Consider the following 25,153-nt stretch of genomic DNA (forward strand, 5'->3'; position numbering starts at 1 on the left):
ACACTGCATTTTACAACACTGGGTGGACCAGTGGCGCCATGGATCCTAGATGCAAAGTTCTAATACTAATGGTTAGAATCAGAGATCAAGAAGTCTTTTCAAGTTCTGCAATGCCAAAAAAGAAAATTGCTTTAATTTAATACTTGTGTTGTTTAACTTTTCTTTTGAGGGAAAGACTGATTTTTCAGCTCCTAAACACAAGCAACAGTCTATGATCTTGGTTGATATTAACACACCTGGAGTTCACATTAAGAGACACTTGATGGTTTTTGGATTTGATGATGCACTGCATGGACATGCTGAGATAGTGTTTGACAATGTTTGGGTCCCAGCTAAAAACATTCTGCTAGGTGAAGGTCAAGGTTTCGAAATTGCTCAGGTTATTTCTTTTTCCTCGATCTGCAGTGTTTCTGGGTATTTCTTTCCTCTTAGTTTTGGGATTTTATCAAAATGAACTATTTATATCAGCATTTCAAAAACAACACTATGATTTCTGTATTAGCAAATGTCAGTCCTGGGTTTTAGCAAAATGGCAAGGTGTTTGCCCTGCCCTAGCTCAAGAAAAGTAACTAAATTTTTTTGCTTCCACCATGCCGATTTATTTGAAATAAGTTTCCGGCTCCACCCCTAGTGTCATACTTTTCCTATGCAAATGAAATTAAAGTAAAATTAGAGTGCGGATGAGTAAGTATGTACATTCTTACTTTGTTCTTTCTGAATAATATTTCTGGCTCCACCCCTTGTTACACTAAAAAGTTCTCACACAAATAATTCTTGAGCCTCTTTTTCTCCATTTATTTTCTAACACTTACCTAAAAACCTGATTCCAATTACAAAGTCTTTGGTATTTTCTGCAAATACAAATGAATAGTATTTTCGTTTCCTTTTTCTGATTTTGTGATCATTTGTTTTGATTTGAAAAATGGGACCAATAACAGGGAAGACTAGGTCCAGGGAGGCTGCACCACTGCATGAGGTGTATCGGTTCAGCCAAGCGTGCAATGGAATTGATGGTAGAGAGAGCTCTCAAACGCCGGGTTTTCGGTAAAACAATTGCAGAGCATGGTTTGCATCTTGTGTCATTCTATAATTATCTTATTTTCATCTGTCTTTCAGTGCCAGATAGATTTGGAACAGACTAGGCTTTTGGTTCTAGAAGCTGCCGACCAACTCGATCGGTTCGGAAACAAGAAAGCTCGAGGTATCCTTGCCATGGCAAAGGTAATTTTTTTCTCTTTTATCCCCATGTTTTATTTTATTTAAAATATATACATGGCTAAGATGAAGATGAGAATTACCAAAAACAATGTTTTTTGTAGGTGGTGGCACCGAACATGACACTTAGGGTGATAGACAGAGCAATGCAGGTACACGGTGCTGCTGGTCTGTCGTCAGATACTGTTTTGGCTCATATGTGGGCTAATTCGCGTACACTTAGGATTGCAGATGGACCTGATGAGGTCCATCTCGGCACTATTGCCAAGCTTGAATTGGTACGCTCGAAGCTATAGGATATAGTAGTGATTGGAATTTGCAAGTGAGAATAAATTGGAATTGTAGATGCGAGGAATAAATACAAATAAGGTGGAAGACTTTCTTGTGGGATTCTAATAAATTCGGAAATTATTATTCTAATAAGAGAACTGCAATTAGATGGTGTCTTGTTTTAATTTAGTATCTTTTCATTTACCATATGAGAAAATGATTATCATATCATTTTGTGCCCAAATGGTTAATCTTATGTGTAATACAGTAAGCGATATATAAGATGAATAACCCTAGAGTTAGGCTGGGGTGCTATGGATAGCATAGTGGCATCTATGCTACGGCTCAATATTCGAGTTTTCAAAATTCAAACGGTCGATCCAAACCGTTCATCTTATTCTCCATATTAATATCTGCTTGGAGACCAAATTTTACATTTTTCTGAATTTTTTTATTATTTATTAAGTATTTTACAAAATTGTTGATCTAACGGTGGCTGCACAAAACAGTAAAACCGTTGGATTAGCGATTTTCAAAGTGGCTTAATAAATAGTAAAAAAATTCAGAAAATTATAAAATTTGGTCTCCAAGCAGATATTAATATGGAGAATAAGATGAACGGTTCGGATCGACCGTTTGAATTTTGAAAACTCGAATATTGAGCCGTAGCATAGAGGCCACTATGCTATCCATAGCACCCCAGCCTAACTCATAACCCTATATCACTATTACTAATACAAGTCTCTCTCTATAAAAGCTTGTGCCGAGAGAATCAAGCATCAAAAAAGAAATTCTGAACTTACAATCTTTATTCAAATTTATACCCAAATTAAATCTTTTAATTAAGCCCTAGCGTAAAAGGAATCATAGTTGAACTCAGCCATTGATCTCCTTGAATAAACGATGAGACTGTGAAATTGTTTGCATCAACTGAGCTATTGATGACATGATAACCCGGCCAATTGACCCGACCCGTTGTATTTGCACCGGCTCCCTTGTTCATATACTCTCCGTAATACAACGTGTCGAGTGCAAATGTACCATTCCACGGCAACCATCCAGCCGGATTGATCAAGCTTTCGAGATTTGACTGCATGTAAACTGTCCTTGAATATTGCTTCCATGGCCTCCCGAGATAAGTCGAGAAATTTGACTGTACTGGTATCAAATCAGCTGCGGCCGCTACCTTGCAATTCTGGATCGAGATGCCAGTATTCTGATTTGGATCTTCTCTACCTTGTGCAGTGAACACATTGACTTGGTTCGGATCCGGTTTGCGTGCATACAAGTTGCAGTTTTGTAACACAACAGCTGCATCTCCAAAGATGAAGTCGATTGTGCCATAAATGTCACATTCGCGGTAAAATTGCCGGAGGGAATGTGTGTATAGCGTGTCTTGGTATCCAACAAAACTACAACGATGGAAGGCAGTGAGGTCGGCACTGACCCGCAATGCGACAGCTTGGTGCTTGCTCGGACCCGCATAGTTCTCTATTGTTAGATCCCGGGCTATGAACCCGTTTCCGTTTACAGCTGCACAAGTTCAAAAATGTTAACAATTTTTTCTTGCAGAGACAAATAATTTTCTTAAAAGTTTCTCTGAAAATCTGAAAATTCAAAAAACTACAGGTAAGTTGTTGAAATGATACAGAAAGAAAAGAGCATAAGCCTCTATTTCTGTTGCTATTTCATCAAATCTAAAATGTTGGTATGTTACTTCAATATTGAAAACTAAAATGTTGGAAAAGAGTGCAAGCAAATCTGCCACACCAATAGTTACACGCCGCATGTCGTAAGAGATCGATAATGCATGGTGAATATGAGAAAAGATGCCAGCGTGCTAATCCATTGTATGCCCCACATTATCTTCAGACATCCATCTGCCGACGCACTGTCGTTAGTCATTACTATCTTGGACCCGCCTCACGTTTTACGGATCCAGTAAGCCATAGAAAATATAAATAAAACGACAATGACACTTCTAATGAAGAAAAGGCATTCATTTGCGGATCTAAAACTAGAATAGCAGCGATCTTTTTAACCAGGGAATAAATTAATAAAGTTGGATTACGCGGCATTCGAGGGTAGATTGTGTAATTAATGAGCCCCACAATCTTTGTCTCTTTCTAATCTCCGAGGTCGAGACAAATATTCTCTGTAGAATCCAATGCAACATTAGTGACTATTTTATTATATTTATTAGTTAATTCATATCATCTGAGTATTAACCTGTTTTATGTCCTTGGCTACATGAGCGAATCTAAAGTCAATTAAGAGGGCTTCGTTACACACACACACACAGAGTAAGGCTATCATGCTTTACAAATTGAAGTGAGTATTTTAATTTGAGCTTATATCTCTAGTTTTAAAGTTTAAAACGTCAATCCGAACCGTTTAAGTTAATATCCATAATAAATTGTGTTTGGAGATTAAATTTTATATTTTTTTGAAAAAAATTTTACTATTTTTTTAGAATTTTTGTAAATCACTGTTTTTGATGGTCCATAATTTTCTAAAAAACACTGATTTTTAAAAATTATAAAAAAATAGTAAAAAATTTCCAAAAAATAAAAAATTTGGTCTCCAAGCACAATTTATTATGGATATCTACTTGAACGATTCAGATCGACGATTTGAACTTTGAAACTAAAGATATGAGCGTAAATTAAAACACCAACTTTAATTTGCAAAGCATGGTAGCCTTACTCTCTCTCTCTCTCTCTCTCTCTCTCTATATATATATATATATATAAATTAAAATTTTGTTGATTTTTTTTAAGTTTTTATATAATTATTGAGTTTCCTCGTAAAATAGCAAAATGTGTATTTAGTAGCTGAATGATTTAAATTTTAATTTAAAATTGCAGAGACTTGACTTCAAATATAAGTTGTTATACATCATGTATCTCTATTTCTAAAACTTTATAATCTGTAAATAAGTGCTAATTACTTTTTAGAAATTAAAACCTCTAAAATTTTTAAACATTTACTTCTCTGAAATTAATTATAGAATTTTTATTAAACTACGTCAGCAATAAATTAAAAAGAATAAATAATTTGAGTGAATTTTTTGGCAAGTGTTGTGTTTAGATTCAGTTTCTTTAATAAGAAACTGTCCAATAGTTTATAAATAAAAAAACTGAAATTCATCTCTGAAATTGAAATAAAAAATCGTCACATCAAATTAAAAAATCATATAGTTTTAAGAGTTAGAGATTTTCTTACATTTCAACACTCTAATTTAAACTTCTAGTTCTGCTATACTCAGCTATTATCTCACATCAACAGTTATTGTCTCGATAATTAATTATTTCAGTGAAGGTTTTATTTCCATGTAGCACTCCGGTTATTAATGTAAAAAATACTGAAACTTTTATTAATATCATTTTATACAAAAAAAAAATACTCTTGAAATTGAGGAATTTCAAAAATACCAGGACCGCCAATTCATTCTTTGGTTCATTGTTGGAGGGGCTGCAGATTGAATTGAAGCCCCCCAAAAACCTAAATATTAGTATATTACAGTGTATTTTTGAATTTTTGAGAGCCTCCAATTCAATCTACAATTCTTCCAAGAAAGCGACCCTAATGTTTTCTAATTCCACATAAAACATAATTTTTTTTTTTTTTGGAATATGATATAAATAAAAATTTCTGTAAAAAAATATATGAAACATTTTGATCGACATTAAGTAATGATGATTTAATAACCTCATTTCAGTAATAACAATCGATGAAAAGGTTTCATATAGTTTTTAAAGTATTATAGCTCACCTAAAATTTATATGCCACCCTAATAATTATTCTGACTCAGCCGTATGTATAAAGTATATTAAACAAATAGAATTATTAAAGCTGTGGCCTGTGGCTACTGGCTCCACGAAAGATAGAAAAAGCTCTGTCACGGGCAGGGAATCCGGATGCCATTAACAATTTGACAAAAGGAACCGACTTATAAGAGAAAAATTATTTCTATGACGATGGCGATACAACCGTTCGTGTTGTTACTATTGATTACCGAGTTTTTGGACTTGAAATCATAGTCACAAGATTCGTGAATTAAATCCGAATAATTCGTTTTTTTGGTGATGCCGAACTGAACGCCGAATTATTCGATTGACCAAACTTTGACCGAATTAAACCAGAATAATTCGCGAATTTTACGATTTTTTTTTTTTTTTACAAATTATTCGCGAATATTTTTCAAATTTGCCCGTAACATTTTCTTTTTATTTTTTTTGTTGCTCACTTGCAGGACTGAGATTCTAATTCCGATTATTCCAAATCATTTTTTTTTTTGCTCACCTCGCTGAATCGAACTCGAATAATTCATTTGTCACTGTGCTTGAAATTAACGAGTATTCTATAAGACTGTTGCTTGTACACGAGCAGATTTAGAAAATTTAAATTAAGAAGTTGAAATGTGAAATATATAATGTGTGGTAGTTAAAATTTGAAATCAAGTTTTAACGATTGTATAGTGAAATTCTAACTATCAAGTTAATTGTACATATTTAATATTTTATGAGTGACTGAACCATATAAATATTTCAAGATAATAATTAATTATATTTTCATATACATAATTAAAAATCTCAAATTACGAGAGATATTCAAGTTTCGATCAAGTTTGAAAGTTGGTTTTAACTTATCTATAATAATTTAAATAAAAAAAATCGTTAAATTATATAACTATAAGAATCTTTATCTAATAACTTAAATGATTGGGTTACTTCTTACCAATAATTCCTAAAATTATGTGTTGAAATAATATTTTCTATCTTTTTACCTCTCACGAAACCATACGACAGCCTTTTAATTTGAAACCTCAGTTTTTTGTCTTAGAAACAATCTCATATAGTTCAAATTGTTAGCTAATGCGTTGGTTAATTAGTACCTCTTTGAGATGCAAGTTTAGGTATTAATTAAGACTTAAGAGTGTGTTTGGATGGGTGAAAAATAGTACTAATCTAAGTTAGCATTATTTCAAATTACTATTTTTTATTTGGATACATTTGGATTAGCAAATATAGACCAGTGTTGTAAAAAACGTCCGTTTAAGCCGATTAGTCATTAGCGGTGACCAAATCGTTATGAATTTTTCTGACTAATTAGCCGATTATTTCCGATTATGACCAATTATTCTCGATTACTCTGATTTTGGTAAAGTAAATTCTATCTTATAATTTTTTTTCTTCATTAGTTTACTTCACCAAACTATAATAAATATAATTAATTATTTCAATCTATCTTAAGTTGGTAATGAGCTGAACTTGAGTTGGCTTTACAGCTCGTTATTGTCATCCTAACTCGAATTGACTCGCTCATTAGCTAAATGAGCTGAGCACAAGTTGGGAGTAACTCGCTCAAATTCGACTCATTTACATCTTTAATATAGGGTACTCGCTACGAGATTGTATTGCACTGGATCTGAATACTGGTATCCTCTAAGTCCGTGTCCCCCCAGGTACCTGAGGTGCAACTGAAAAAAATGGACGGTCCAGATTAATTCTATCTAAGCCAAACTCAATCCGATGACTATTAAGGTTGTAGGTCTTCTTTGAGATTCATACCAAATAAAATAAACGGTCCAGATTCACCACTTGCACCTCAAGTACCTGGGATGATATATATGGATTCCCAAAATTTGGCAAAAACCCTCCCTTACATATGAATTACGCAGGCGAGCATCACCAAGAAAAAACTATAAGGGTCTGTTCGGCTGTACCGTGAAAATTACTGTTCACGTGGGAAAATGAAAATTCACTCAGATTGGATTTTTTTTTTCCCACATAAACAGTATTTTTCAGTTCAAAATTTTTAATTCTCATACCCATTCTTATTCCCACCAGTGCAACTGAACAGACCCTAAGTCTATAACCACACATTTTGCACCCAATACTTGCCCCTTTTATGATATGAGCTCACATACCCAATCGTCGTCACCTTTGTTCCACCTATCCTATCCTACTTCCACTAGAAAGATCTTTAATTTTGTCAGAAAATTTTCTAGATGCTCTGTGGCAACTGGCAAACTGACAGTAAGCTGTATCCTGCTATAAATAAGCTCTCGTGAACTGTTTAAATATATCCCAATGTTTGTTTACTGATAGAGTGATTTATTTAATTTGATATTCTTTTATTTTATCTTTTTTTAAATTAAGGTTTACTTGCTTAAAGCATTAAACAATCAATAATATATATATATATATATGAGGTAGGCTAATATACAATCGATTGTTCCTGAGGTCCCGTACAACCAAGTCATTTTCCGATTTTTAAAGTCCAAATGATCGATCCAAACCGTTCTTCTTGTTCTCCATATTAATATGTGTTTGGAGACCAAATTTTACATTTTTCTGAATTTTTTTACTATTTATTAAGCCACTTTGAAAACAGCTGATCCAACGGTGGCTTAACAAAACAGTAAAACCAGAAGCTACCGTTGGATCAGCGATTTTCAAAGTGGCTTAATAAATAGTAATAAAATTCAAAAAAATGTAAAATTTTGTCTCCAAGCACATATTAATATGGAGAACAAGATGAACGGTTTGGATCGATCATTTGGACTTTAAAAATCGAAAAATGACTTGGTTGTACGGGACCTCAGGAACAATTGATTGTATATTAGCCTACCTCTATATATATATATATATATACTTCCTAGTAAGCATCTTATGGTTAATTTATCATTTATGATTAGAGTAGATATGTATAACAAACTTATTTGACAAATGACGATCTAATGATCAACGAAATATTATAAATATAAAAAAATTGTAGGAAATTTATTCATAATTAATTTAAATAAGTTGTAAATAGATTGGCAAATTTAAAATTACTGGCATAGTTCCAGTTACAAGTTTTTTATCAAATTCGATAACACAAATACATTTATACTTCTAAAATAAATAAATAAATATGTTCATGCTGTCATAATGACCCTTCTCATTAGATTTAGCATGAAAATAATTGACATGCTATTTATTTCTTCATCCATGAGTCCGAAATTTTTATTAATACCATTTCAAAAAAAAAAAAACACCACTAAAATTGAAGAATTCAAAAAATACTATAACCTTCAATTCAATCTGCGGCCTTCAAGACCCCCAAAAGACCTAAATATCAATATATTATAGTGCATTTATTTATTTATTCTTTTTTCTTTTTTTTTCTTTTTTTTTTTTGTGGGGGGGTGGGGGGTCCAATTCAATCTGTGGCCCTCCAAAAATAGAGTCGCATATTAAAATTTAGAGGCACTGGTATTTTTCAAATTTTCCATAATTTGTGATTTTTTTTACAGTGGTATTAATAAAAATTTCGATCCATAGTACACGTAGACATAAATATGACTTTAAATGAACTGAGATAATAAAACTTTGAAAATAATGATCCGTCCTATATATATATATATATATAGTTACTATATGGCATTATTACTATTTAATACCTAATTAATAAGAAAAGATAGGACATGCATTGAAGTGCAATGGAGCCCAGATAAAATAAATATTTAAATTACAAAATACAGGCCATCACATCACCCCTCATTTATGATTTTCTGGAGGGTCTCATTTATGATTTTCTGGAGGGTCAAGGAGGAAAAATTTGTATTCATAGAAATTATTAAATCTAAACGTACAAAAATAGAAAGAGTGTCTCATTTCCAACAAATATAAAAAGATCCGACTCAATAATCCATATCCAAATATTATACTTTTCTAAAATTATTTGTGAACCAGAGCTTGATTCTCCTCTAATTGAACAATCTAGATCCAAATTTAAAAAAAAAATCTGATCTGAATTATTGAGTCCAATTCATAATATTTGAATCGGTTACAATAAGTCAGATCTTTTTTATATTTATTGAAAATAATGTACTCTTTTTATTTTTGTATGCCTAATTTTAATAAGTTTTTGAGGGGTATAAGTGAAATTCCCCCATCTCATAAATGAGACAGCTGGACTATTTCCTTTTTTATGCTCCAACAAGAATCTTTAGTTCTTTACAACAGGGAGCAAAAGATTTCTATGATTTGATAGGAAACTGTGATTCTGGTGGCCTTACCAGTCTCAAATTAAGATGATATCCTTTGTGGTCCATTGCATTTTTCTCAATATTTTCTGGTAAATACACTCTCAATTGCAAACACCAATCACCAATACCACCGCCAAAATGACAAATTTGAGGAAATAATTTGCCACGTACATTCTATGTGAAAGAAATTTACGGCAACCTGATTTGCCTAACTGTGAAAAAAAAGTTGTTTGGACCACAAGTTGCATTTTTTTTTATTGGTAAATGTTAAAAATTAAATTACCCGAAACAAAGATGAGATCGAATCAATGATTTGTTTCTACCCAAATATTTTTTTTTCTCTATTTCACCTGAATGCGCATTAGAAAGAGGCTAATATGACTCAACTAATTGTTCGATCACATTTATTTTCCACACTGTGTAGCATTGGTGTTATAAACTGTGAAATCAGTGGGATCGGGCCAATAGTAGGATCCCATTAATCTCTTCTTCGGTTTCATATATTTATTGAGAGGAATAATTTGGATCCGTTCGATCCACTTTAAAATTTGTACAGCATGTGTGTTCGCATTAATATTAATATGTATGGATTTTAAAACAAACCGGACAGATAAGGAACCATTATGGAATATGGACATCGGACCCAAAATTATTTTCTTTATTGAGAATGTATGTAATAAATCATGTTTCAAAAAATTTGATTTTTTAATTTTAAAAAAAATCATGCAGAAATTTCTTGCGGGGAAGTCGCAGCAATTGGAACACACTAACACGTACCAAAGTGATGTGATAGTGCAAACTGTGGGACGTTGTCCCTTGCCTAATAGATAGTTTAGGAATTGAAAATTTTGCACTTCCGACCTTCAGAAATTTAAATTTACATATATTAATAATGTGTGGTAATTAGATTACATGTTAATATAATATATCAAACAAAAGAGAATGCTATTAAAAGAAGACTAGCTATGTATAATTTTAAACGTTATCAACAAGTCTAATTCAATATAATCGCCTAATAATTACTAGCTTTTGTAGGGCCCTTCAAGCATTATTGAACTGGATATTAATGAGTGATGAAGGTACACTCAAATTTCAAATTTTTTTAGCGTTAGTGGCTTTTTTTTTTTTTAAATATGGGTTTTAGCGCTGGTGGTTGCTATCATGTTTAGAAACTTTTAGCTTGTTTTGATAAAATGACTACGAAGAGAGAGAAATGATGTGCAAGCTTAGATTCTTCTTATGTAATAGTTGTTTAGTAGAAACTACTTTGTATTTGATGATTTATTATACATATTCAACATGAGTTTGGGATCAGGTGCAAATTAGAATTAGAGAATCTGTTTTGGTAAGAACTAAGAAGTGATTATGTTGTGCAAACGTGGCTTCTATATATCCTCACGTACGGGTACGGGATGAGCAAAAGAAAAGGTATGGACAATAAAATTCATGGTGTTGTGGCATGTGTAGAAACAGAAGAATAAGGCAATCTTTATAATTAAGGGAGACGGGCGTGTCCGATGGGCATCGGACCAAATCCGGTTCGATGGGGGGTTTAAACCGTCAGATCTGCTTTAGGATTCGTGTGTACGGATTTTAAAGCAGACGAGAAATTGCGGGTGCGAATCCTAAAGCAGATCTGACGGTTTAAACCCCCCATCGAACCAGATTTGGTCCGATGCCCATCGGAAACCCCCCTCTCCCTATAATTAATGCCTCAGCCGCTACTCGCATCTAAGATTATTGAGGAAATGAAGCTATGGTTTCAGTTTTGTAGGAGAACTAGTGCATCAGACCGTAGTTAGTTGCCGCTAATTCTGGTAAGAGTCTATTATAATATCTTATATATATCTCCATACATTTTTACTAAAATTCTATAAATTAAAATTATCCACTGTAAATTCGAATCTAGTGCATATTTTTAAGAATATTTTTTTAGTTTCATGGTCCTCTAATAATCATGCATGGATTTCTAAAAGAAAAGAAAAAGAAAGCAATGAATACATTTAGGGCTTATTCGGCTGTACCGTGAAGATTACTGTCTTCACTCAGGGCCTGTTCGGCTGCACCGTGAAAACCACTGTTCACGTGGAAAAATGAAAATTCACTCGGACTGAATTTTTTTTTCCCACGTAAACAGTAATTTTCAATTCAAAATTTTTAATTCCCGTACCCATTTTTATTTCCACTAGTGCAGCCAACCAAGCCCTTACACAGAAAGAAAAGTAACAAATTAAAACACACACATACACACATAAAAAGAAGCCAAAGAGAGAGAGAGAGATGCGGTACTGACCTACAGTTGCAGACCTGAACGTGGTCCATCCGTCCACAACGTTCCTATTCCCTTTGATAGCCGTCTTCCACATGCCATCTCCTATCAGCATTATATTGGTCTTGCTTTTCCCCACCTCCACATTTTCATAATAGCCCCCGGCTTTCACGTAAATCACGAACCGCGTGTCGCTGTTGTTCGGGGCTGCGTTGATCGCGTCGGTCACCATCGTGAAATTACCGCTCCCGTCTTTGGCTACCACTAAATCAGCCATTGTCGTGATGTTGCTCGGTACTTGGAGTAAATGTCGGTCCTTGCCCGACAACCATTGTGGGTACCCGCGGGTTATCCTGCCGTACCTACACCAATGTACCTTGTTTTAGCCCCCAAATTTGTTTTGATTGAATGTTGATGTTGCAATATGATGCATTAAACTTAATTATAACATGTTTGGTTGCAACTTATATATTTTCTAGTACATTGCAAGCACATTAATGGATATATATATATATCCTAGCTAGCTACATTACCCTTCAAAGGTCTCTTGAAGGTGGCGGCGTTTACGCGGGAGCTTCTTGACCATGGCAAGCGAATTACTGATAAGGTGTGCTACATGGAAGAACCTCCCCTTGATGTACGGCCTAACACGTGCACCGGCTTTCGGTGCATAAGCAAACCCGTCGAGACAAGTATACTGGTTAGTCAAGGCACCCGACAGCACAGTCTGAACTGTGCTGATTGAGTCGGCCGAGCTCGAGACATTACTCATGTCAGAGAATGCCGAGGAGAGTTCATCGAGCGTTTGATCGAGTAACTCGAGACAGTCTTGAAGCGCAAGCTTGTTGCGCTGGTCAAGCTGCGGGAGGCGGGTCAGGTACGAGGAGCAGTTCGAACGGGAATTCCGTACCGCTGAGGTGGTACTCTTGATGACATGGCATATGGCATCAGAGATAGAGACATTGGTTTTGGAGAGGGTGGCGAGGGTCGACGCACAGAGCTCGGGGTAGAGCGTACCGTCGCAATGTCGGGCAATGTTGGGGTCGGTGCCAGTCGAGGTGAGGTGACGCCGATGGCTGTAATGGGGTCTGTAGTGGTGGGGCCTGGAAGGGAGGAGGATGAAGAGGAAACAGAGAGAGAGGAGCGAGAGGAGGATCTTTGGTTTCTTAGATAGAGAAAGAGTTGTCATTATTTGAATGTTTCTTAGATCAGAGAAGCGCCGTTGCTGTGTTTTTGTAGGAGAGATGATTGATTGAAGGCTTTCTTTTCTTTTTTTTTGGAAAGAGCTCTTGCTAGTTGCTACTTGCTACTGTACATATATAGAAATTGGGAAAGAGAGAATTATACTGGAACTACTTGCTGTTACCTTGATTTTAAGGCATTAAAATATCCTTGTTGTTACCTTGATTTTAAGGCATTAAAATATACATCTAGATTCTTTTTTTAAGAAGATGCTGGCCAATAAAGATACTAATATAGATCAAAAGTGTTAAAGACTAATCATACTTCTCTTAAAAAATATACTAATATATAGTAAGCGTTCATCAACCGCGTTTTACCGAAATTTTTATTAATAGGAAAATAAATATCGACAATGGAAAAAACGTGATTTTCTTATAAACAATCACAGCCTAGCCTAGTTAGTGATCTGCTCTAATTATTTTCTAATTAAACCATGAAAAAAAAAAGGTTATGAACTTCATAGACTATCACGGCTAGAAAATACATGGACTTCATAGACTATTACGGTCATAGTATAACCAGACCGTGATTGTTTATAACGTTCTCGAGACGTTATAAACTATATATCACGTTTTTCCTAGTTAGTTTGCTCTAATTATTCTCTAATTAAACCGCGGAAAAAAAAATTTGGACTTCATAGACTATCACGGCTAAAAAATACCTGAACTTCATAAACTATCACAGTCAGAGTATAACCAGACCGTGATTATTTATAATGTCTTTTGAACGTTATAAACTATCACATTTTTCTTAGATCTCAATTTTACGCTATTTATTTATTTGTTTGTTTGTTTTTTTATTTATTTCGGCCGGTTTTTATGTATCCAAGGTTCAGGAACAATTGTTTTGATATTAACCTATCTATATACATATATATATTAATTTTCTTTTGCTTTTTCCTTTTTGTGCCAGCTGTTCCCTGGACTTGTAGTGGAGACAACAGTTTCAAATGACAACTTATTTTTGTTGGATATGTGAATTATTAAGCTGTAGAGTACGTAAGATAGCGGTTTTGAACCTAAAGTTGGTATTAGTATCTGTATGAAGATAATTAAGCAAAGTTACACAAGATAATAATTTGAGATAATTAATGCCTCAAGAACAGTCAAAACAAAAGTACAAACACGGATATAATCAACAAAATTAAAGAAAAACATGTGACTGTGAGTGTGTGAGTGGTCTGACACTTCCTGTAGTGGCTACATGCTGTTACTTCGTGTAGCGAGTCACTCTAAAAATGATAAATCAAACTACTGAAGATTAGTAGGTTATACTGACAGATTTGTAATTTGAATAGGAAAGGTCTAAATTAATGATTCGGATATAATTTAAATAAGCTTTTTTGTAATAATGCAACCTTATGCATATAATATATATCAACATAACCTACAATGATTCGACGATATAAGCGCTTATGAGTTATGACCCCCCCCCCCCCCCCCCCCATTGCCTTACGGTAATGATTCCTCTGGCATTACGACCTTTACTACAATGATATCGTCCATAGATCAATTTATTTCGTGGATTGGATTTCATTTGACTGTCTACAGCTCCTTTGCATGTGCTCAGACTAGAGATTTTGTATAAATGCATGGTGATCCTTTATTTTGAACTTTGTTATTTCTCTTCTTCAAAACATATTCATATTAATTTTATTAGTATAGCATTTTTATTAAAGATCCCATGCACTCAAAATATATTCTTTTTGCAAGAATTGAACATGTGTCTTTCTATATATAGAGAGACAGGGCTCGTTGCTCGAACCATTGCGCTAAGTTTGTGATTTTTTCCATTTATAAAAAATAAATAAATAAAAAATATTTTTTTGCCATGTAATAAGAAATACTAGAAATTAATCGAAAAGATACTGAGAAAGAATAATAAAGATATTATTTGAGAACCTTGTTACTACTAATAGGTTTGACAATTTCTGACGAGTTCTTCTTTTAGGCTATGCTTCAGAACGGAGAGGTAAACTCTTTATTAAAGGAAAGGAAGGGAAGAGATCGGAGGTGAGGCAACCTTTAAATAGTGATTTTACACTCCAAATCAGAGGTGACAGAACTCGTCAACACCCCGTGAAGCTTTTCTTTCCTCCGAACAGTGCTCCTTTACCTCCGCTCCCTCTCCGGTTCTTCTCTGAAACAAGAGAAATCATCAAACAGAGCCAGTTTGAAATGAGCGTCTCTCACACAATTATTCTCTCCTTCCTTTCTTCTGCGTTCCTCCGTCTGAAGCACAGCCTTAGAGCTATTCTGCACCAAGTACCATTGGTGTATCTGCCACAGCGAATCAACAAAGATAATTAGTGCCAATAGAGAAAACACAACTGGGGTGATTGGTTTGACTTATGCTGCGAATTTGTATAATTTATAAATGAGTGCAGTGGTGACATGTGAGAACAGAACCTGAGAGGAGGGAAAAGATCAATCCTTGGTCGTGTTTAATTTGAATTTTTTTTATAAACCATAAATAATTAAATTATTTTTAGGAATCAATATGATTACTTTTTTTTTTTTAACTATAAGGACCGGACGGTCCGTCCGGTCTCAAAATCTGTTTTTTCCCAGACCGGATGGACAGTTCGGTCTCATTTTTTTTTTTTTAAACAGAAAAAAAATTAATTTTTTTTATTTTTTGTATTAAAATATTAGAAATGTTGAATATATTTATTTGAAAATATATGAAATACAATATAATTTGATTTATTAGAAAGACTGCAACAAATAATCCGGATCAATATTTTTCAGATCGGATTTTTCGCGGCTGTAAGAAAAATTAATATATTTCTTTATGTGTTATTAGAAAAAAAATAAAAATGCTTAGATTCTGAGTTATTGATCCCGGTTCAAAAGTCACTTCTAGATAATCCAGAAAATATTGTGATCCTTCTAGGACATTTAATTTATAAAAAGTGGTATCTATTTTGAGAATTCTTTTTGAATAATAATCATTAAATAACTTAAAGTTTTTTTTTTCAAAAATAGATACAACTTTTTATAAATTAAATGTCCTAGAAGGATCACAATATTTTCTGGATTACCTAGAAATGACTTTTGAACCGGGATCAATAACTCAGAATCTAAGCATTTTTATTTTTTTTTCTAATAACACATAAAGAAATATATTAATTTTTCTTACAGCCGCGAAAAATCCGATCTGAAAAATATTGATCCGGGTTATTTGTTGCAGTCTTTTTAATAAATCAAATTATATTGTATTTCATCTATTTTCAAATAAATATATTCAATATTTCTAATATTTTAATACAAAAAAAATTTAAAAATTTTCTGTTTTTAAAAAAAAAAAGAAAAAAAAGCGAGACCGCACGGTCCGTCCGGTCTGAGAAAAAACTGATTTTGAAACCAGACGGTCCTTATGGTTTTTAAAAAAAAAAAAAATCATATTGGTTCTCTAAAAATAATTTAATTATTTATGGTTTATAAAAAAAATTCGTTTAATTTGCCATAGGCGGATAGGCCCATCATGAGGTGTTAAACAAAATCACATGCTCTGGAGCGGATACAGAGCCCGCTGTTCAATTGTTCATGCTTGTCATAAATTTATTACCCAATTCAACGCGTCAGATTTGTCGGATGCCACTTTTCTAGCCACCGACAAGAATTTCGCCAGCGCAAAATTGCAAGTTTAGTTGGAGCTTACATGGAATGATGTCAATATTTCATCATATTTCCCGCTGTTTGAAGTACGAGAAATTCTACAGGTTTGAACTCTAATTAAATTAAATATAAATAAAAGTTGAGGTTCAAAATTTATTACATGTTATTAAATATGAATTGGAGGAATTTGACTCGCATTTGTTGCTAATAAAAAAAAAAAAAAAAAAAAATCAAACACGTGAAAATATTAAGTCATACGGTTTTAGAAGAAAACAATTTCATTTACTTAACCTCGGATTTTTTTTTCTTCTTCTTATTTTGAATTTATAACATTTTAATTTTCGACCTTTTAATTAAGCGATTATCACTGTGGCTATCTGTTATAACAATATTATGTTAAACAGATCAAGTCCATAGGAGAATCTCAGCCTTTTTACTAGGCCCAAATTAGCCCATAATATCAAAATCATGGAACTTTTGACCTCTCGCGTAAATTCTCGCACTCTCTAGAGAGTGTACAAGCTTTAACATTCTCGCCACGTGTCACTCTTCCGCCTATCCGATCTCCACCCGTCAACCTCTCCTTGCTCACTTTTCTCTAGACTCTTCGGTACCGCCATGCAACAGTTTTCCTCGTATAAAAACCATCTAGGCAAAACTATACAACATATCAGAATAATAAGCACGAACAAGCAATTAATCAATCTTATCTACAATGCAAGCCACATCAAAATCTCTCTCACACCAGCTGATTCGCATCTCCAGAGTACACCAACCCATAAGGATCCCCCGGGCCACCGTGTTGTCTCAGGCAACGGGAGCTGGTGACCCGAAGGTTCACTCGGGGGACCCACCAGGTGAGGCGCCATCGGATGACTATCCGGAGATGGCCGCAAAATTTTCGGCAACCGAAGAGGCACAAGAAAAAAGTGACAATCTTTCCAGGCATGCAATGTCTGAGAGCATGCCGACCACTGGTGATCCGAAGGAGAAGGTGCCGCCTTTTGCTCCTTCCGGAAAATTGGTGTCGCATGAGGTGTCGGCTGATTTAGAAGGACCTCTCTTTCAGCAGAAGAGGAGGTTTTCAGGTTCGGCCAAGCGTGATCCGCATGAGGTGGAGGATGACAGGTATTATTCGATGATTAATTGGTTCACTTGCTCCGGATTGCGTGTGTATATATATATATATATATATATATATATATATATATACACACACATAATGTAGCCGAGTTTAATTTAATTGTAAGTAAGAAATTTATGAATGATGAATAAAATTTGCAAGTACAAAACAAATGATAACCGCCAATGAAAGCAATCCAAAATCTTTACCAAATTAATAAATTTTGCTTAAAAGAAGGTAAAAACTGATCGTTGAATTTTATATTTTTAATACTTTATTGTAATTCACTGCTATTTGGCGAGTACAATTGTAAATTCATGTCAAGGATGTCAAAATTCTATAATTTGCATTATGAATTTCAGGACATACTACAAAACCCACAAACCATCTCCACTATCACACATAGAGTTCGCCGACACGAGGAAGCCCATAAATCGCCGACACGACGGTGCAGCCCGCGCGAGCGAGGTTGAAGGAGAGAAGGATAGAGGGGTCACGTATGAAGACGCCGACACCGTTGATGCCGCATTGGAAAGAGCAGAGAGGCTGTTTCGAGAGGCAGCAACCAGAGGGGTCCCCGATTGGCCGCACTCACAGGCATTGCGGAGGATGCTTAGAATGAGAGAGCAACAAGGTGATGCCCAAAGAGGAGGATTGGCATAGTGAATGCATTGGTTTCTATGAGGTGTTGTATGTACCATTTGTACAAAAATAATAGCTGATTGAGATAAGTTTGCTTGTGCACAGCATACGCAAGGTTTGTTTGTTCACGGAGACGGTAAATATTCGGTAACAGTTGGTGTACAAAGTAAAAATTATTTTGTGAAAAAGACTTGCTTGATTTTACAGAATGTTTTTTATCCTTTGATAGGGTCAAAGCTTGGGCCTAAAATATTTAAAATAAAATTGGGCCTCCATGGAAGTTAAAGGATAGCCCAGTAATTTGAAACATTGATAAAGTTTGTTCGATAGCGACTTTTTTATTGCTAGGCCCTTTTTTAGGCCCGCTTTTTTCACAGCCCGTTTCTTCAGGCCTTTTTCGACGGCCGCCTTGTTCAATTAGCAAGTCCTATCACGGGCGAGTACTCCGCTTTGAGATTCGAGCAAGGATAAAACGGACGATGCAGTGGAATGTGTACGGCATTGTATCTGAAGTTCTGAACTCATTAATTATTAGAAGGAAGAAAAATAGAATTAATTGTATTGATTTTATAAGTAGATAAAGTAGTATTGAATACAATATTTATTTGTATTCATGGAGGATAAAATGTTAAATCGACGATGGATTGAATTTTACTCTTAACTATGAATTATTTAAAGTATCCAATCATATATTACTATATATTATTAAAATGATATTTAAATATCTAATCATTACAACTATATTTGTAATAACGTCAAACATAATGGTTGAGGGGTCCCTGTTAGGCGGCCTGGAGAGGGTCTTCTTAAATTTAAGACAGCTTAATTAGGCTCATTCTAAGCAACCCTGTTTTTTAAATCTACATTTCTCAACGCAATCATTCCTTTCTTCCAATAGGATCGCTGTTGACTTGTTTTGCTATGCTATTCTAATTCAAGAATCCGAATCAAATTTTCTGAGATTGTTCTGAACAATACAATATAACATACAGACTGTAATTAAGTTACTATCAGCACATCAGAAGCTAACCAAATCAATTATATACTAAGCTTAAAAAAATGAGCATGCCAGTAAAAAAATTCAATGAAGTTGTACCATGTGGCTAACACCATCCATTAAATTAATCATCCTAAAAATCAATTTATTTGGCGATAATCTATAGCAGTAGTTCGAGCATCACTCTACTAATTTTACTAGGTCTCACAAATTGAGCGAATCATCCTCTTTTCTGCATAAAAAGAAAAGAAAAAAAGATTCACCTTCTTGGCCAATTCAGAAGACTACCAACAGTTGATAGCAACTTGAAGGCCAGTACTGGTCGATCGATATCTCTAAACATCATGTTGAAAGCGTATACAATTAATATACATGTATTAAGCACAATCAAATAAAATATAAAACAGAAATAATATAATTAATTGTATAGTGCAGCATCATTAATTAATTACATACCAGTTCTTTCCTTGTTAAAGCCATTGACTTCAAGCAACCAATTGACTTTTAAATTCTTCACTGGAAAGCTTTACATCCGAGTTTTTTAAAAATATCAATTTTCATAAATATTTTATTAAAAATAACCATGGTTCAGCTGAAATTATAAAAATTCACGGTTTGGTTTTTTTTTATAAACTATTTTTTAATAATATATGTATATGTATATATAATATAATATAATATAATATATGTATATGTATATACATATATATTATATGAGGAGGGACTCAATTACACCCTGTTTTGGTGACACCAAATTGCACCATATGTTTACAAAGTTCAAACAGTCGATCCAAGTCGTTCAACTCGATGGATATGTTAAAGTGTGCTTACAAATCAAATTTTACGTTTTTCTGAATTTTTTTACTATTTATTAAGATGGGTACAAAAATTCAACAATTTGAATATAGCGATTTTGTTAAATACTTAATAAATAGTAAAAAAATCCAAAAAAAATGTAAAATTTGATCTGCAAGTACATTTTAACATATCCATTATGTTGAATGGCTTGGATCGACTATTTGGAATTTGAAAACTTTGAAACTGGAGAGTGTAATTCGGTGTCACCAAAAAATGATGTAATTGGATCCCTCCTCATATTATATATACATATATTATATTATATATTATATATACATATATTAGAGCAAAAGTAGGGTGTGATGTGCTCACCAAGAGGGATTGGTGAGCACACCTCCAAAAGATTATCGGATTTACTTCGAACTACGAATCTAAACCGTTGAAATCCAAGTACTTCATGAGTGATGTACGTGCATGTAAATTTTTTACAGTTTTGAATTCATTTAGTACATGGTCAAGCGGTTAAAAAAATAATGAAAAATTAATACATAAAACAATTAAAAAGTTAACTTATAAAAATTTTATTATTTTGACCACTTGACCATGTACTAAATGAATTCAAAACTTTAAAAAATTTACATGCACGTACATCACTCATGAAGTAATTGGATTTTAACGATTTAGATTCGTAGTTTAAAGTCAATCCGATAATCTTTTGGAGGTGTGCTCAGCAATCCCTCTTGGTGAGCACATCACACCCTAGTTTGCTCCATATATTATATTATATATTATAAAAAAATGAGTTTATAAAAATAAAATAAAACCCAAACGACGTTTATAAACAAAATACTGTCGTTTTTGAGGCAAAAACGTTGAACAAAAACTTAAACTAAATTTTTGAGGCACTAAACGATATTTTTTTTAAAATTCTGATGCTTCGAAAGCCTGCGGGTGACCCCTGGGGCAATATTCAAATCCGTCTCGCCCCTCCCTTTCTGAAAAGTGGTCATACGCGCAAATCCAACTTTTCTAGCCAAAATTATGGTTGTTTAAAGTTTTTTCGAAAGCTGAACTTTGAAAATTTATAACTAACTGTAAAAAATCCAAATAAATTGAAATTTGTGTCAATTATGTGTATTTTTTAATATTCTACATGATGGTGTAATCACTTTTGCAATTTGGTCCCTGTATCAGTTCAGACTTGCTGATTTACCAGCAAAGGTCAAATTTGATATACATATACATATATTATACATATATACATAGAGCAAAACTAGGGTGTGATGTGCTCACCAAGAGGGATTGGTGAGCACACCTCCAAAAGACTATCGGATTGACTTTGAACTACGAATCTAAACCGTTGAAATTCAAGTACTTCATGAGTGATGTATTTGCATGTAAAATTTTTAAAGTTTCGAATTCATTTAGTACATGGTCAAGAGGTCAAAACAATAAAAATTTTATAACTTTTTAATTGTTTTATTTATTAATTTTTCATCATTTTTTTGACCGCTTGATCATGTACTAAATGAATTCGAAACTTTAAAAAAGTTACATGCACGTACATCACTCACGAAGCACTTGGATTTCAACGGTTTAGATTCGTAGTTCGAAATCAATCCGATAGTCTTTTGGAGGCGTGCTCACAAATCCATCTTGGTGAGCACATCACACCCTAGTTTTGCTTATATACATATACATATACATATACATATACATATATTATAATATATTATATTATATTATATTATACATATATTATATATACATATAGATATACATATACATGAGTAGAACTAGGGTGTTCTTAAGCTCACCAAAGTGTTTGGTGACCTTAACTCCAAACCCATCAAATTGATTTCAAATTATGAATCTGAACCGTTGGAACCAGCCTACCTTACGAGTGATGCGTATACATGTGAAAATTTTAAACATTCGAATTAATTTAGTATAAAGTCAATCGGTCAAAATTAGAAGGTTAATAAATTAATTTTAGTGCATCAAATTTTGAACGTTTTTTAACCGCTTGATTTTATACTAAATTAATTCGAATGTTTAAAATTTTCACATGTAGACGCATCACTCGTAAGGTAGGCGGATTTCAACGGTTCGGATTCGTCATTTGAAATCGATTTGATGGGTTTTGGAGTTAAGCTCACAAAACACTTTGGTGAGCGTAATAACACCCTAGTTCTACTCCATATACATATACATATATTATACACATTATATATAAAAAAAAAAGTCAAACCGTGAATTTTTTTTCACGGTCCGGAGTTAAAATTTCGGGCTGTTGAAAAAATTCACAGTTTAGGTATTTTTATAATTTCAGCTGAACTATAGTTATTTTTAACAAAATATTTATGAAAATGAGTACTTTTAAAAAACTCGGGCTTTCCATCATATCACATTCCCTTCATAATGCTAATCGATCTCCGAGAACTGAGGTGCATAATTTCACATGCCCCTCATAAAACATTACATGAACACCGTCATACTGTTGTGCACTCGATTGATTGAGATTTGAGGATCTCTCTGAATTTTCATAATTGTTAAATTTAGAATAAGGCCTCCAATTAGGGGTGTGAACGGGTACGATACGGGTCGGGTGGAGATATTTTCATACTCGTATCCATTATGATAACGAAAAAAAATCTTTATCCTTAACCATTTTTTCGAATACAGCACGGATCGGGTGAATGAATAAAAAAATGTCATTGACATTTTGATTTATGCTTTCGATAAAATATTTTTCAAAACAAGAAAAAACTAATAATTAATACAACTAATTTGTATTATGAAAATTTAATAATATACAAAACTTTATTTTATCATGTATCATCTTCATACAAATATATATCTATATATATAATTTTGTTTTTAAAAATTATCTTATATGAAAATTGGTAAGATAACGGAAAAAAATTATTATCCGTACCTGATAAACTAACGAAAAAAAAATACCCGTGTTTTCAGATACAATACGAATCGGGTAAACAGATAAAAGGATGCCATTGACACCCCTACCTCCAATAAAGCAAGAACTTGTGTAGACAATAATAAACATCTCTGGCATGGATGTGCCATGGTCATGTGTTCCAAGATTTGATGAATAAGCTCTTCCCGATTATTGTACATTCAAACACAAATTCGAAGATATAAATAGATTTTCAAAAATAAAAATTGTTATAAAATGAATCGAGTTGGTGCAAAAACATTAAAAAAACTTATGTATATATAACATGAGTTAGGCTGGGGTGCTATGGATAGCATAGTGGCCTCTATGCTACGGCTCAATATTCGAGTTTTCAAAATCCAAACGGTCGATCCGAACCGTTCATCTTATTCTCCATATTAATATCTGCTTGGAGACCAAATTTTATAATTTTCTGAATTTTTTTACTATTTATTAAGTCACTTTGAAAATCGCTAATCCAACGGTTTTACTGTTTTGTGCAGCCACCGTTGGATCAACAATTTTGTAAAATACTTAATAAATAGTAAAAAAAATTCAGAAAAATGTAAAATTTGGTCTCCAAGCATATATTAATATGGAGAATAAGATGAACGGTTCGGATCGACCGTTTGGATTTTGAAAACTCAAATATTGAACCGTAACATAGAGGCCACTATGCTATTCATAGCACCCCAGCCTAACTCATATAACATTATAATGTGCAGTTCAATAGATGATAGCAGGAAATAAATATGCTGTTATTCAAAAGGAATAACAAGTTCCTGTTACTCCGATCTCAATTGTTGATCTTCATTGAGATTCAGGCATGAAAAAAGTTCCTTCGTTGAGATTTGCGCATTGAAAAATTTGAATGTTGGAATCAGAATAACAGATTCATGTTATTCCCTTAGAATAACAGCAGATTTATTTCCATAATAGCATGATTGGAATATCAATTTGTACGGTGCCAATATTAAATTAATATTTTTTGTTGGAACTTTATTTGAAAACTCAAAATTCCAACTCAATATTTTATATTTGATTAAAATATATATTTGTAATATTTTCAAACTTGAGGGTTCAAATTTAAATTTCATATGTAATTATTTCAATTCCGTTTGTTTTCTCTGAATGGTTATAAAAGCCATTAAACCAAAAAGGCGTTACAGTACAGAGCCGCCTTTGTATCTCATTAATCTATCTATTAATCTTTCTTTAAGACAATTAATCAGCAGATCAATTGCTAATGTTTGAACATAAATGGTGCATCTCTTCTCTCAGTTGAAAGAGAATCCGGGTAATAAAACAAATAAGAAACCAAATATGTTTCTTTGATTAGCTCCCACAAAAAGTGTTCTTTGATTTATCCTCCATTTATATTTTATCCCAATTAATCAAATTCTGATCTATGCTGGATATTGCGGAGTTATCGTCAGTTGCTTCCATGGCGTGCCTAAGGAGCAACAACCCCGGATTATCTTGGTTGCGGTTCTATCTTGCACGATGAGACGGAATACGCTTAAGGAAAGTGTTTCGTACACGATCCGGGTAACTCTATTTCAATTTGATTTATTTTAATTAATTTCTAACTATCCGAATATTCTAAAAATTTATACCAACAATCTTAAGCCTATATCCGTAATTCGGATAGTAATCATTGAGATTATCATTTTGATTTTCTGAAATTAAATTTGATTATATTTTAATTTAATTATTGAAGAGACGCATAAAGGTTTTTCTCTGTTTTGGTATGAGAGTAGTAAAATAAATTATTAGAGTAATTAAGAAACTATGTAGAATAAAGAGCAACAATTAATTATGTTCAACATTGAAAGTCGTAAATCATAGATCTCTGGATTTAGTAAAAAAAAATCATAAAATTATGATGATATGATAAATAATTATCTGTAAGTTTCATTTTATTTATACTTTATAATTTAGATAATAACGATGCTTATGTAATTAATCGTTGATCTATAAATG

General features: G+C 33.3%; 3 protein-coding genes across 3 annotated transcripts; 2 read left to right on the forward strand and 1 right to left on the reverse strand.

The window, feature by feature from the left end:
* Positions 1-1,655, forward strand: LOC144555833 (putative acyl-CoA dehydrogenase IBR3). Its single transcript, XM_078304265.1, has 4 exons — positions 1-71; positions 170-379; positions 939-1,221; positions 1,320-1,655. The coding sequence occupies exons 1-3, from the start codon at positions 39-41 to the stop codon at positions 1,140-1,142; spliced, it is 447 nt and encodes a 148-aa protein (XP_078160391.1). The 5' UTR covers positions 1-38; the 3' UTR covers positions 1,143-1,221; positions 1,320-1,655.
* Positions 1,656-2,194: 539 nt separating this feature from the next.
* Positions 2,195-13,042, reverse strand: LOC144555832 (pectinesterase-like). The gene is made up of 3 exons (XM_078304264.1): positions 12,326-13,042; positions 11,817-12,154; positions 2,195-3,018 (listed from the first exon to the last, which is right to left on the reverse strand). Exons 1-3 carry the CDS (start codon positions 12,979-12,981, stop codon positions 2,324-2,326), a joined length of 1,689 nt encoding a protein of 562 aa, XP_078160390.1. The 5' UTR covers positions 12,982-13,042; the 3' UTR covers positions 2,195-2,323.
* Positions 13,043-17,299: 4,257 nt separating this feature from the next.
* LOC144555700 (GATA transcription factor-like protein) lies at positions 17,300-18,514 on the forward strand. Its single transcript, XM_078304102.1, has 2 exons — positions 17,300-17,782; positions 18,140-18,514. The coding sequence occupies exons 1-2, from the start codon at positions 17,370-17,372 to the stop codon at positions 18,438-18,440; spliced, it is 714 nt and encodes a 237-aa protein (XP_078160228.1). The 5' UTR covers positions 17,300-17,369; the 3' UTR covers positions 18,441-18,514.
* The last annotated feature ends 6,639 nt before the right edge of the window (positions 18,515-25,153 follow it).

Source organism: Carex rostrata, chromosome 6 (genome assembly GCF_964058835.1).
Source record: "Carex rostrata chromosome 6, lpCarRost1.2, whole genome shotgun sequence".
Taxonomy (NCBI): domain Eukaryota; kingdom Viridiplantae; phylum Streptophyta; class Magnoliopsida; order Poales; family Cyperaceae; genus Carex; species Carex rostrata.